Source organism: Lissotriton helveticus, chromosome 9, assembly GCF_964261635.1.
Source record: "Lissotriton helveticus chromosome 9, aLisHel1.1, whole genome shotgun sequence".
NCBI classification, from domain to species: Eukaryota; Metazoa; Chordata; class Amphibia; order Caudata; family Salamandridae; genus Lissotriton; species Lissotriton helveticus.
In genome coordinates this window covers 1,216,531,957-1,216,545,106 of record NC_136070.1, presented here as the reverse complement: position 1 = coordinate 1,216,545,106, position 13,150 = coordinate 1,216,531,957, and the positions used below count along the sequence as shown (strand labels likewise).

General features: G+C 47.0%; 1 protein-coding gene across 2 annotated transcripts in view; it reads right to left on the bottom strand.

Annotated features, from left to right (window-relative positions):
• LOC144782367 (cullin-associated NEDD8-dissociated protein 1-like) overlaps nucleotides 1-13,150 on the bottom strand; it is a 205,177-nt gene that overhangs the window by 76,752 nt on the left and 115,275 nt on the right. For both annotated transcript variants that reach the window (XM_078661685.1, XM_078661686.1), the window contains exon 10: nucleotides 1,946-3,451. In XM_078661685.1, the coding sequence (XP_078517811.1) occupies nucleotides 1,946-3,451 (1,506 nt within the window). The remainder of the gene's footprint in view (nucleotides 1-1,945; nucleotides 3,452-13,150) is intronic.

Genomic DNA, 13,150 nt, shown 5'->3' with positions numbered 1-13,150 from the left:
ACTACTCCAGTCACCAAATGATAATTACGAAACCACAAAGATAAAATTGTGAATTGATATAGGAGTGAGAGGGGGTTACATTTACAGACAAAGGCTGCCCAGACCTACATGTCAAGAGAGGCTGGAATCCCAGACTAAATATTATCAGGCCTCCTAACTGTGCTACGCGATAGACTGGGAAAGCACGGGAGCAGGAAGCAATTGTGTTTCTTTGAAGGTAATCTCAGCAACCCACATAAAGAAAGTGCCTTGGCTGGAAAAAAGCATGGGGATAATATTTATCACCAGTTTCTAGATCTAAACTCACATAGTGGGAGGGAGTTGCAATAAAGAAGGGGGTAAACATCTTTCTGTCACACTTTCACCACAATTACTATACAATGTGTTCCTTGGGACAGGACGCACAGGCATTTCAAGCAAGTACAGATGCAAGACGTACCAGAATAGGGGACTTGTTTGACAAGGCAGGGATGAAAGATTTTGTGAATCCAGACTTCAGGATCCCAGAGGGAGGGCGTTATTACTACTGGCAATCAGGCATTGGACAATATTAACACAGATTAGACAGGCTGCAAGCCTTGGCTTGACAAACTTCGATAAATAGATCCTACTGAGTGGTGGTGACAAGAGATTATTCTCAGAAAATGATAAAATATTAACAGAGAACCATGGATGTGAACTGACCCAAAAGCAACTAAGATAAGAAAAAGAGCTTGGGCGTGAATTAACCAACGATGACCGGGCACAATAACATCAGAGCGCACGGAAATTCCACGAAACAGCATTAAAAAGATAGCAGTGAAGCAATCAGGCTACTGTTATTGTACAAAAATGAGACCCAAGAAATATGAACAACTGTTGAAAGGGATGTGACATGGATGAGCCTCATCGCAGTTTTAAAACTGACAGCATCATTACAATGGAGGCTGTCAGTTTTGAAACCGGTCGAACATTCCGGCTGGCTTCTGACGGGCTCAAGGAGCCCATCTGCGAGTCAGAACCGGCATGTAATCTATATGGACAGCGTTGTACGCCATCCGGATTACGATGCTCGGTTACCGACAGGCTTTACATGCTGGGCTTTCCGACCTGGAAAGCATGTCGGAAAGCGAGTTTGGGGCCCCCTAGCAGAGCCCCCTTCTTCCTGCAGCCTCCAGTTAGTGGCTGAGGGGGCACTTATGGTGCCCCCCCCCCCCCTTGTTGACCCTGCACCATGTGACAGGCACCTTGAAGTGCCTGCCACGTGGTGCAGGGATAAACACAAACTCCCTTTTCTGTTTGGGAGCTTGCAACCACACCATGTGCGGTCGCATTAAAATTAAGCGGTCAGGACCGCCGACCGGAGGTCGGTCAGACTCGTATCCGTGAAGGTGTCGGGCGAACACAAGTCTGCCCGACATAGTAATAAGCTCCAAATATGCATTTACTCTAGCATTTCCATATGCTCTAAATGCATTGGTGATCTCTCCAGGTTATGGATGTTGAATTGTAAGCGTTTAAAATATAAACATCTTCTTCAAACATCTTCTTCACGTATTTTTTCAACGGTGAGTAGAAATTAAACAGTTTGGTGTGAAAGTGACACATTTTACAATGTGCCAATGAATATTCTTAGACAATGTGACGAGTTGAAAAGGAGAGACCATTCTACACTTCAGAAGTAAATTCTAAAATTCCAGGTTGCTGCTTTAACCACTGTGACCTGGACAGGATAATAAGAAAGCAGATATATGGCAAAGTGGGGGACAATATAGATAAGTAGTTTAAACAATAGTGTGTTCAACAGTATAATACTATAGTAGAAAAGACTGTTAATTAAAGAAAACTTAAATTCCTCTTCAGGCTAACAGTAACACTATAAGTAAATGTAATAGCACAACTAAAATGCTAGTTTAGTCTTCAAGATGTGAGTTTATCATATGGTCCGTAGTGTTTGCACTCTTACCTGCAGTCAGCTGCTTTTTTAGCCTCGGAAGCAGCTGAGAAGGGTTGACAAGCGTTAGCTTTCCCAGGCATTCTGCCACCACATTGCGGGTTCCTTCTTCTGAGCACTCACAGTGTCTGAAAAGTAAAACCCAGATGTCCTCTAGAAAGGGTTTCAGGTCATTGGCAGGCGAGGCACTGATCACCTCCTTGAGGGAGTGCAGCAGTAGGTACTGCCTCTTGGGCTGGCTCCCGATCTCCTTCAGGATGAAGGGAAGGTACTCTTTTAGGCTGCCGATGCTGACGCTTCCTAGGGTGTAAGAGGCTGCAGATTTCACCTCCTCACTAGGGGAGGAGAAGGCCTCTAGAATGACTGATTTGAGATCCCTTTGTGAGCCGAGGTTCATGGTGCGCCCCATTTCAGCCAAGGAAAGCAAAGCCAGCATCTGCACAGCATCATTGGACTTGGGATTCTTCACATCTTGGATAAACTGAGTCACCATCCCAGAAGCCTCTTTGGGACACATGGATGAAAGGGCCGCCACACATTTGGCTACAGAGTAGTATGCCTGCTTGTGAACAGACACAGGAGCAGTGGCATGACTGGATGAGTAGACAGGGCCTGTTAGTTGTTTCATCAAATCTGCATACCCTAGGCCACGTGTATTGGAGAGAACCAGAGCCTGAAAGAAGTCTAATATGGCATTGAGGACCCCTCCCTGCAGCAGAGGGGAGTGCACAAGGCGGAAAAGTTCCAGCAGGATGGAACCACTTATCTTGGACACAGACGAAGGATGGACTGTAGCCAGGGATGTAAGCATCACGATGGACACTTGAGAAATATGCATATCGCTCTCCCCAATCAGAGGTGGCAGCTCAGTCAGAACTGCCTCAATCATGGCTGGCTTTAGGCTGTCACTATAGTTTTTGATCAGGACGTCCAAAGCAGTTAGGGTGCTCAACTTCAGGGCCCGTTGGTTCTTGCGTAGGAAGGAGGCCAGGATGGGAAACCCATCCCCGAGGATGGGCCGTAGGTCAATCTTTAATGGGGAGCACGCGATGAGTGTAAGCGCCTTGACAGTGGCCAACCTTGTTATTTCATTTTTGAGCCTCTCCAAAAATATCTGCAGGGTGGGCTGGAGTTCATCACCCAAGTGATCCCCAAGGTTGCAGACTATCTGGCCCATACAGGCAATAGCACGCTCTTTTACTTCCTGATCAATGTCTGCAGCTTTGAGCCTCTTCAATGTGCTGGCAAACAGCTCATGGACATATGGCTTGCAGTCGAAATTCAAGGGTGTGTCCAATGGTCGGATAACCTTCACCAGTTGCTGGGTGACTAGAAGGGCTTCAGAGATGATCTTATAAAACGGATCTGTGATGCAGGCCACAAGAGGTGGAAGAAGAGCCCCAATATGCGGATGGAACACTTCAGGTGGGTGGTTGCACAGGATGACATGAAGGAAGACCAGAGTATCAATCCTCATGTTGGAAGAGCTGGATTTATCAGTCAAGGAGAATAGAATCCCTGTAAAAGGAAAACAAGTATTTATTATACTCCAAGATCGAAAGGCAAACAGTAGAATAAAATATGTCCTCCCTCAAAACCATATTTATTTGCAGTGTTATAATTCATTTTAGTCACTTGGCAAAGCAGATATCCAAAAATATTCTATTATGTCTGGGAACTTGTCACATTTATTTCATTTTTCTAGGATCCGCTTAGGTTTAAAATTAATTTTGAATGAGTGTTTGGACGCAGTGTGCATCATGATACTTCCTGAAGACTACAATGTGTGGCTCTTGGAACCGGGATCACTCTGTCCCACTGTTACAAAGGAACAGGTATGGGGCAGGATGATTACAGAGATGAGAGTCACATTGCTGTAGTAAGATACACAACTCTTGGGGAGGAGGTACATCTAACTTGGCAAGAGACACAAACCCTTTTTACCTAAGATAAAGCTACCTGGATATAATGAGTTTTAAATTACTATTGTCAGTTTTCAAATTACCCCAACAAAAAGGAAATGTCAATAATCCAACTTGACAAAGGCTGTGAATAAAACTGTCCTTGGGCGGTTTGCAATATTCATTCCACCTAGTATAACCTGACAGGATGTCTCCTAAAATGGAGAATCACATGTAAATCAAGTTACGTCTGTATTAATATTTCAGCTGATAACTATATCTTCCTGGATATTGCTCACCTGAAGGAAAATCCCCAGGTGCCAGAACCGGATCTGTAAAGCTTTCCCTTAATAGCTCTCCAGAGTCACCAGGAACTAACATTTGAATTCAATTGTGACAGACACATTTCTGCTGTCATTCATTCCTTACTTTTTTCCAGGATCCAAACAAAGTGCGCAGAGAGGAATGTAAGGAACTTAATGACAGCAGACAATAAAACAAGAGTGACAATTTTCATACTTCGATACTTATTAGGAAAGGCACCAACTCAGCAGAGGAGAAAGGAGGGCGGGGAGCAATCTATGGGAAAAGATGGTATCTATCAGAAAAATCATTACTGAAGGTCAGTACCATTTGTGTCTGTTTGATACTCCTTCCAGCATATTCCTTATCATATGAATGAGTCCATAGTCATACCCGCCATTTACAGCACCTTCAGCCCGCACCTGGACCCAACGGACCTCAAACGCCTTCTGATCTTATCCAAAGAACCAATGCTAACCACATGGCTTGTCATCACCCCCCGAAAAAACAGCCACCACCATGAAGTCCATCCACTCAGGGGCCCCCATTGGACCCCTGCCCCCAAAATGCCTACACCAGAGGAATGCAACCCATCAGCGCCATGCTTACACCCATTCTGAATGCCTCCACCTCTTCTTCGACCTTCCCAGAGGCTTGGAAACAAGCAACTGTACTACCATTGCTGAAGAAACCCTCTGTGGACACTTCAACGCTCGTCAACTACAGACCGCTCTCCCTACCTTCCCAGGCAATGTCTTAGAAACAATCATCAACAGACACCTCAATGAATACCTCAATGACCACCAACTCCTCAACACCACTCAGTTTGGTTTCAGACCCAACCATAGTACGTAAACTGTCCTCATCACTGCCACGGATGACATCCGCATGACTCTGGACAGAAGAGACATGGCGGCCTTCATCCTCCTCGACCTCTCCTATGCCAACAACACAGAACTCATTCCATCCCTCCCCTCATGGACAAGACACCCAGTACCTGGATCAAGTTCAATGCCTGGTCAAGTTCAATGCCTGGATGACTGAAATCACCCACTGGATGAAGACCAACTGTCAAACACTGAACACCAACGAAACTGAAATTGTGATCTTCAGGAAGAGCACAGCACCATGGGACTCCACCTGGTGGCCAACAGAGCTACGACCAAAACCCACACCCACCACCCACGGCAAGAACCACAGGATCATAATCGACAGCAAACTCAACATGACTGCGAATGTCAATCCTGTCACCGCTTCGTGCTTCCATACCCTGACAATGCTGAGAAAGATTTTCTAGTGGCTCACAATCAGCACACGGAAAACCGCCACGCATTCCCTGGTCAAAAGCAAACTGGACTACAGAAACACACTCTATACCAGCGAAAAACTCACCAAAAGGCCGAAGACCATTCAGAACTCAGAATCACTCTCAACCTCCCATGCCAGACTTGCATCGCACTACACCTGAAGGATCTCCACTAGCTCCCCATTTACAATTGAGCATCATTCAAACTCCTCACCCACACTTTCAAGGCACTATATAACTCTGGCCCAGCATACCTCAACTATCGAATCTGCTTTAAAAAACCTTACAGACACACTGCTAGTCCAGACTCCTACTAGCACAAATCCTGCCCATATGGAAAACCAGACACAGAACACAACTTCCTTGCTAGCTATCACATCAGCAAGATGTGCGGGCAAAGTTCAAGCTTCCTTTGCTGAGGAATTCTTTTTCAGATTCTACAAAAACAGATCAATTCTAAGGAGGTTTGTGGTCCTCCCTACCTTCTTTACAAATCGCTGACTCTGTAAAATAAATTCCTTCATTTGTTCGGCTTGAAAAGATGCATCAAGAACCGTGACTTTTAGTAAATTTACTCCGATATTTTCCATCTTTGGCCGACTCAGTAAGTGACGGACAGTCTTTAAACAATTGGTTGTTTACTGGATTGTGAGTTGTAGGACATTCTGTAATCTATACTACTATTATAAAGAGAGAACTTTGAACCTTTGAGGCGGGTAAACTCGGGAACCACAGCGCCAATCCAAACACCCGATACATCGTTGTAATTGTCAGGGTCTGCAGATGGACATAGGCTATATAAAAAAATAAAATATACGTTCTTTAAAATATTTACGATTAAAAAAAAAGTAGTCCCTTGGAAGTAGCGCCGGCCGCGATGTGCGTGCTGACATCAGGAGCGCGGGGAGGAGCGGCGTACAGGAGCGCGAGGATGAGCGGCGGACATGAGCGCGGGGAGGAGCGGCGGACAGGCGGGGAGGAGCGGTGAGGAGCGGCGGACAGGCGGTGAGGAGCGGCGGAGAGGCAGGGAGGAGCGGTGAGGAGCGGCGGACAAACGGGGAGGAGCGGCGGACAGGCGGGGAGGAGCGGTGAGGAGCGGCGGACAGGCGGGGAGGAGCGGCGGCTGAGGTAGGTGAAGCGGCCCGTGTGCGGCTCATTGGGGGCCCTGAAAGTGGCGGGTGTGCTCCGGGGGACCCACGGACAACGTCGGGGCGGGCGGGGGCCCTGAAGCCTGACACAACGTCGGGGCGGGCGGGGGCCCAGAAGCCTGATTGCTCCCAGACAACGTCGGGACGGGCTGCTAGTACCTAGATAAGTAGGTCACTTACGTATCTTTACTGTTTTCTACAAGAATAGGGGGTACAAAGTCCAGTCCTGAGTAGAGTCAGAGAAGTGATACTCAGGGACATCTTTCAATAATGTCAGTCTCATTTGCACGATCTCTGGTTTTTACCTTTTAATGAGTTACTAGTATTGATTCAAACAAATGAATGTATGATGGTCTTTAGTATCAGTGGATCTCTTTGTACTATTCATAGATTCACATACGAACCTTTCCACCCAGGATCTTGAACAACATCCTCAGATCCATCAAAACAGCCCAAATCCTGCTCCAGTTAAGGAAGGAGCTGAAGACACAACTCGTTAAAGAGCACTAAATCACAGCACAGCAACGGTATGCTTCTGTTCTGCTAACGGGTCTCACCCTTCACTCACTGATTGTATCTCTGTCTTTGATCCTGTATAATGATTTGTTGCCTTTCACTCAGGTTTCAGCTATATAACTAGCTAATACATACAGGATTCTACTTGGGGCGAAAATGGGACACACAAAAAGATTTAGGTGTACATGCATCAAAATAGACAATTGCGATTTTTAAAGAATCGCAATTAAAGAATCGCTATTGCCTATGCACGTAGGAATCGCAAAATAAATAGTGATTCCTTAAATGCAATCACAATTTAAGTAATAGCAAGTTTTGCAATTCCTTAAATTGCGATTTCTGCATTTGAGATGATGCATCCCAAATTCAAAATATAAATGCAATGCAAAATACAAATGCAAATGCAAAATACAAAAGTGCAAAAATACCGGTTGCAAAGGGGCAGATTCTGCAAATCATCCAGTTTGCGACCGTTTTTTATGTTGATGCATGTGGTCCTTGGATCACAAGAAATCTGATGGTCACTAAATCATCTTTATTGAGTCAAAGTGTCCCTCATGACAATGCGAATTCTTGGATCACAGATATAATTATGTTGTCTCAACAGATAAGATGGTACATAAGCTGTGTAAAAATGCGCATTCTTTTCCATACTAATATTATAAAGAGAGAGCCCAAACCTTTGAGACGGGTAATCTCAGTAACCACAGCACCAATCACAACACCCAATACATCGTTGGAAAGGGCAGTTGCAGCAGAAGGACATAGGCTATGCAGACGGCCAACATATATATATATATTTTTTTGTGCAGTTTTATATAGCGCGAACTTGACCTGAACTGAATCAGGTATCAGAGCGCTTTACATAACACCAGTTACGTTACATGAGGACACACATTCATTTTTGTTAGGCACAGGGAGATTAAGTGATTTGCCCAGAATCACAGGATGTTTGGCGTCGTTACGAAGACTCGAACCCAGATCCCCAGGTCCGAGGTCGAGCACCTTAGCCGTTAGGCCAACTCCTCTATACATTTAAAAGGTAAAAGAACCGTGCCAGCAAAGTAGTCCCTTGTGGGCGTGTCTGCAATGTGCTGTAGGCGTGGGCTGGGGGCGTGACTAATGCTGGGGGCGTGCTGTACGGCCATCACATTGTGGGCTGTGGGCGTGTGCTGGGGGCGTAACAAACGCTGGGGGCGTGACAAGCGCTGAGGGCGTGTATCCGCCCTTTATGCCTAGTGAGTCGTACATACAAGCGCCATTTACGGTGCTGCGCAGCATCAAGGGGCACGCTGGGGGCGTGAGAAACGCTGGGGGCGTGTGTCCTGCCTTCCTGCCATGTGAACGCAATTGCGCCGCATCAAGGGGCATACTGGGGGCGTGTGCTACGTTCCGCCTTCATGCCATGTGGGTCGTACATTAATCAGAAGATCGTCTGCTGTGGCAGTGTGCTGGGGGCGTGACAAACACGTTCACCTGGAGGCCTGGTAAGTAACGTTACTGCAGCCTCTCCTGCGCGCTGTTACTGAACTCTCTCATTCAACGAAATTACACGCGCCTGCTACCATCAACCAGGGCTCTAGCCGGGCCCAGGCGGCGGATCAGTACACTAATTACACGTGCGTGATAACATCAACCAGGGCTGCAGCTGGGCCTCAAGCGGGGGAACACGTGCTTGCTAACATCAAACAGGCCTGCATCCGGGTCTCAAGCGGGGGAACACGCAAATGAGCGTATCTGCGGGGACAATTACTGCAGCCTCTCCTACTCGCTGTCCCTCAACTCTCTCATTAAACGGATTTACCCGCGGCTGATAACTCCCTCATTCAACGACATTACACGCGCCTGCTAACATCAACCAGGGCTGTAGCCGGGCTCAGGCGGCGGATCACTACACCAATTACACGCGCCTGCTAACATCAACCAGGGCTGTAGCCGGGCTCAGGCGGCGGATCACTACACCAATTACACGCGTCTGCTAACATCAACCAGGGCTGCAGCTGGGCCTTCTCCGTCCCTATTCTAATGAAACAAAAAATGTTGTCTACCGCGAGATTTTAAAATAAATTGCCCTTGCCAAATACACACATTCTATTTCATACCCGAACAACGTCGGGACGGGCTGCTATCCATCCATCCATACTAATTTTATAAAGAGAGAGCCCAAACCTTTGAGGCGGGTAATCTCAGTAACCACAGCACCAATCACAACACCCAATACAGCGTTGGAAAGGGCAATTGCAGCAGAAGGACATAGGCTATGCAGACGGCCACCATATATATATACATATATATTTTTTTTGTAGAGTTTTGTATAGCGCGAACTTGACCCGAACTGAATCAGGTATCAGAGCACTTTACATAGCACCAGTTACGTTACATGAGGAGACACATTCATTTTTGTTAGGCACAGGGAGATTAAGTGATTTGCCCAGAATCACAGGATGTTTGGCGTCGTTACGAAGACTCGAACCCAGATCCCCAGGTCCGAGGTGGAGCGCCTTAGCCGTTAGGCCAACTCCTCCATACATTTAAAAGGTAAAAGAACCGTGCCAGCAAAGTAGTCCCTTGTGGGCGTGTCTGCGTTGTGCTGTGGGTGTGGGCTGGGGGTGTGACTAACGGTGGGGGCGTGTGGTACGGCCATCACATCGTGGGCTGTGGGCGTGTGCTGGGGGCGTGACAAATGCTGGGGGCGTGTGTCCGCCCTTCATGCCATGTGAGCCGTACATACAAGCGCCAATTACGTTGCTGTGCAGCATCAAGGGGCACGCTGGGGGTGTGACACGCTGGGGGCGTGAGAAACGCTGGGGGCGTGTGTCCAGCCTTCATGCCATGTGAACGCAATTGCACCGCATCAATGGGCACGCTGGGGGCGTGTGCTACATTCTGCCCTTCATGCCATGTGGGTCGTACATTAATCAGAAGATCGTCTGCTGTGGCCGTGTGCTGGGGCGTGACAAACGCGTTCACCTGGAGGCCTGGTAAGTAACGTTATTGCAGCCTTTCCTGCGCACTGTTACTGAACTCTCACATTCAACGAAATTACACGCGCCTGATACCATCAACCAGGGCTCTAGCCGGGCTCAGGCGGCGGATCAGTACACTAATTACACGCAAGGCAATAACATCAACCAGGGCTGCAGCTGGGTCTCAAGCGGGGAACACGCACCTGCTAACATCAAACAGGCCTGCATCTGGGCCTCATGCGGGGGAACACGCAAATGAGCGTGTCTGCGGGGACAATTACTGCAGCCTCTCCTACTCGCTGTCACTCAACTCTCTCATTAAACGGATTTACCCGCGGCTGATAACTCCCATTCAACGTCATTACACGCGCCTGCTAACATCAACCAGGGCTGTAGCGGGGCTCAGGCGGCAGATCACTACACCAATTACACGCGCCTGCTAACATCAACCAGTGCTGCAGCTGGGCCTTCTCCGTCCCTATTCTAATGAAACAAAATTTTTTGTCTACCGCGAGATTTTAAAATAAATTGCCCTTGCCAAATACACACATTACACACATTCTATTTCATACCCGAATAACGTTGGGACGGGCTGCTATCCATCCATATCCATACTAATATTATAAAGAGAGAGCCCAAACCTTTGAGGCAGGTAATCTCAGTAACCACAGCACCAATCACAACAGCCAATACAGCGTTGGAAAGGGCAGTTGCAGCAAAAAGACATAGGCTATGCAGACGGCCACCATATATATATATTCTTTTTTTGCAGAGTTTTATATAGCGTGAACTTGACCCGAACTGAATCGGGTATCAAAACGCTTTAGATAGCACCAGTTATGTTACATGAGGACACACATTCATTTTTGTTAGGCATGGGGAGATTAAGTGATTTGCCCAGAATCACAGGATGTTTGGCCTAATTACCAAGACTCGAACCCAGATCCCCAGGTCCGAGGTCGAGCGCCTTAGCCGTTAGGCCAACTCCTCTATACATTTAAAAGGTAAAAGAACCGTGCCAGCAAAGTAGTCCCTTGTGGGCGTGTCTGCATTGTGCTGTGGGCGTGTGCTGGGGGCGTGACAAAAGCTGGGGTTCGTGACAAACGCTGGGGGCGTGTGTCTGCCCTTCATGCCATGTGAGTCGTACATACAAGCGCCAATTACGTTGCTGAGCAGCATCAAGGGGCACGCTGGGGGCGTGAGAAACACTGGGGGCGTGTGTCCGGCCTTCATGCCATGTGAATGCAATTGCGCCGCATCAAGGGGCACGCTGTGGGCCTGAGAAACGCTGGGGACGTGTGCTACATTCCGCCCTTCATGCCATGTGGGTCGTACATTAATCAGAAGATCGTCTGCTGTGGCCTTGTGCTGGGGGCATGACAAACGCGTTCACCTGGAGGCCTGGTAAGTAACGTTACTGCAGCCTCTCCTGCGCGCTGTTACTAAACTCTATCATTCAACGAAATTACACGCGCCTGCTACCATCAACCAGGGCTCTAGAAGGGGCTCAGGCGGCGGATCAGTACACTAATTACACGCGCCTGATAACATCAACCAGGGCTGCAGCTGGGCCTCAAGCGGGGGAACACACGCCTGCTAACATCAAATAGGCCTGCATCTGGGCCTCAAGCGGGGGAACACGCAAATGAGCGTGTCTGCGGGGACAATTACTGCAGCCTCTCCTACTCCCTGTCACTCAACTCTCTCATTAAACAGATTTACCCGCGGCTGACAACTCTCTCATTCAACGACATTACACGCGCCTGCTAACATCAACCAGGGCTGTAGCCGGGCTCAGGCGGCGGATCAGTACACCAATTACACGTGCCTGCTAACATCAACCAGGGCTGCAGCTGGGCCTTCTCCGGCCCTATTCTAGTGAAAGAAAAAATGTTGTTTAACGCGAGATTTTAAAATAAATTGCCCTTGCCAAATACACACATTCTATTTCATACCTGAACAATGTCGGGACGGGCTGCTAGTCACCAGATAAAGTGTGACTTTTTGAGCTTCATCACTGCAGGGAATTTTAAATTCTTTATTGTCGATCTGTGTTAAATGCAGGACATCTCGTCCATATTTAGGAGTCTTGCTTCATTTTCTTGCCAAATGATGCCTGAAGTACACGGATTGCTACTGGTAATCATTCTCTTTATGTGTTTTACGATGTTCTTGATGAACGTTCATATTGTGTAGTCATGTACAAAAGTTTGCTAATATACCCTGCTTCACTTTTATGATCTCTAATGCTTGTACGGTTACCCCATGACCCTCCATCTTCAATAATCTCCACTGATAAACTCCTTCTGATATCCTCTGTATCTGTTCAGAACTCCCTCTCATGTGTGTTTCAATGTCAATAGGCTCACAAAAGGGAGCGAAACACCCTGAGGGATATGTTTGAAGTATAAGACAGGCTGAGAAAGGACCTATGTAGAAGCATACTATATCATAGCCCTTTCGCTGCTCAGGCCCTGGATACTAGATGAAAAAGGTATTTGTCCTCAGAAAACAAGTCCAAACGCTATGCTGTCCCTGAGAAGATCAACTCTGAACAATTTCCTTAAGGCAAATCTGGGTCTCTGGTGACAGAAATAAAATAGGAGAGAAAAAGAGTGGAAATTGAACATCAAGCTTTTAGGAAATGATTAAGCATTTAAGTGTTCAGTAAAAGCGTAAAAGATGGAAAGTAAAGAAAATGGACACAAAAGAAATGTATGCAGCAACAGATGAATGTTCTCAGATAATATTTACAGAGCTGGCAAAAAAGAACGGAAACACTCTTACTGTGCTGCATGCTAGAACTGTGGAGGTCCTTGCCTGCTTAATGATTGCATTCTATGCTAGGCTGCCTTTTAAAACTGGAAAGTGTAAACATTTTATGTCGCTATGCTACTGTGCGTTGTGTCCATTTTTATCACTATAAAAAGGTAACAAAACTGTTGCCTGTATGCAAGCATTTTTTTTGCATAATATTTAGAAATAATTTATCGCTGCTTAAAGCGATCACTATTCTGGTAGAACATAGTTGTCATAATGGGTATCATCACTGCGTTGCCATCTGCATCTTCACCTTT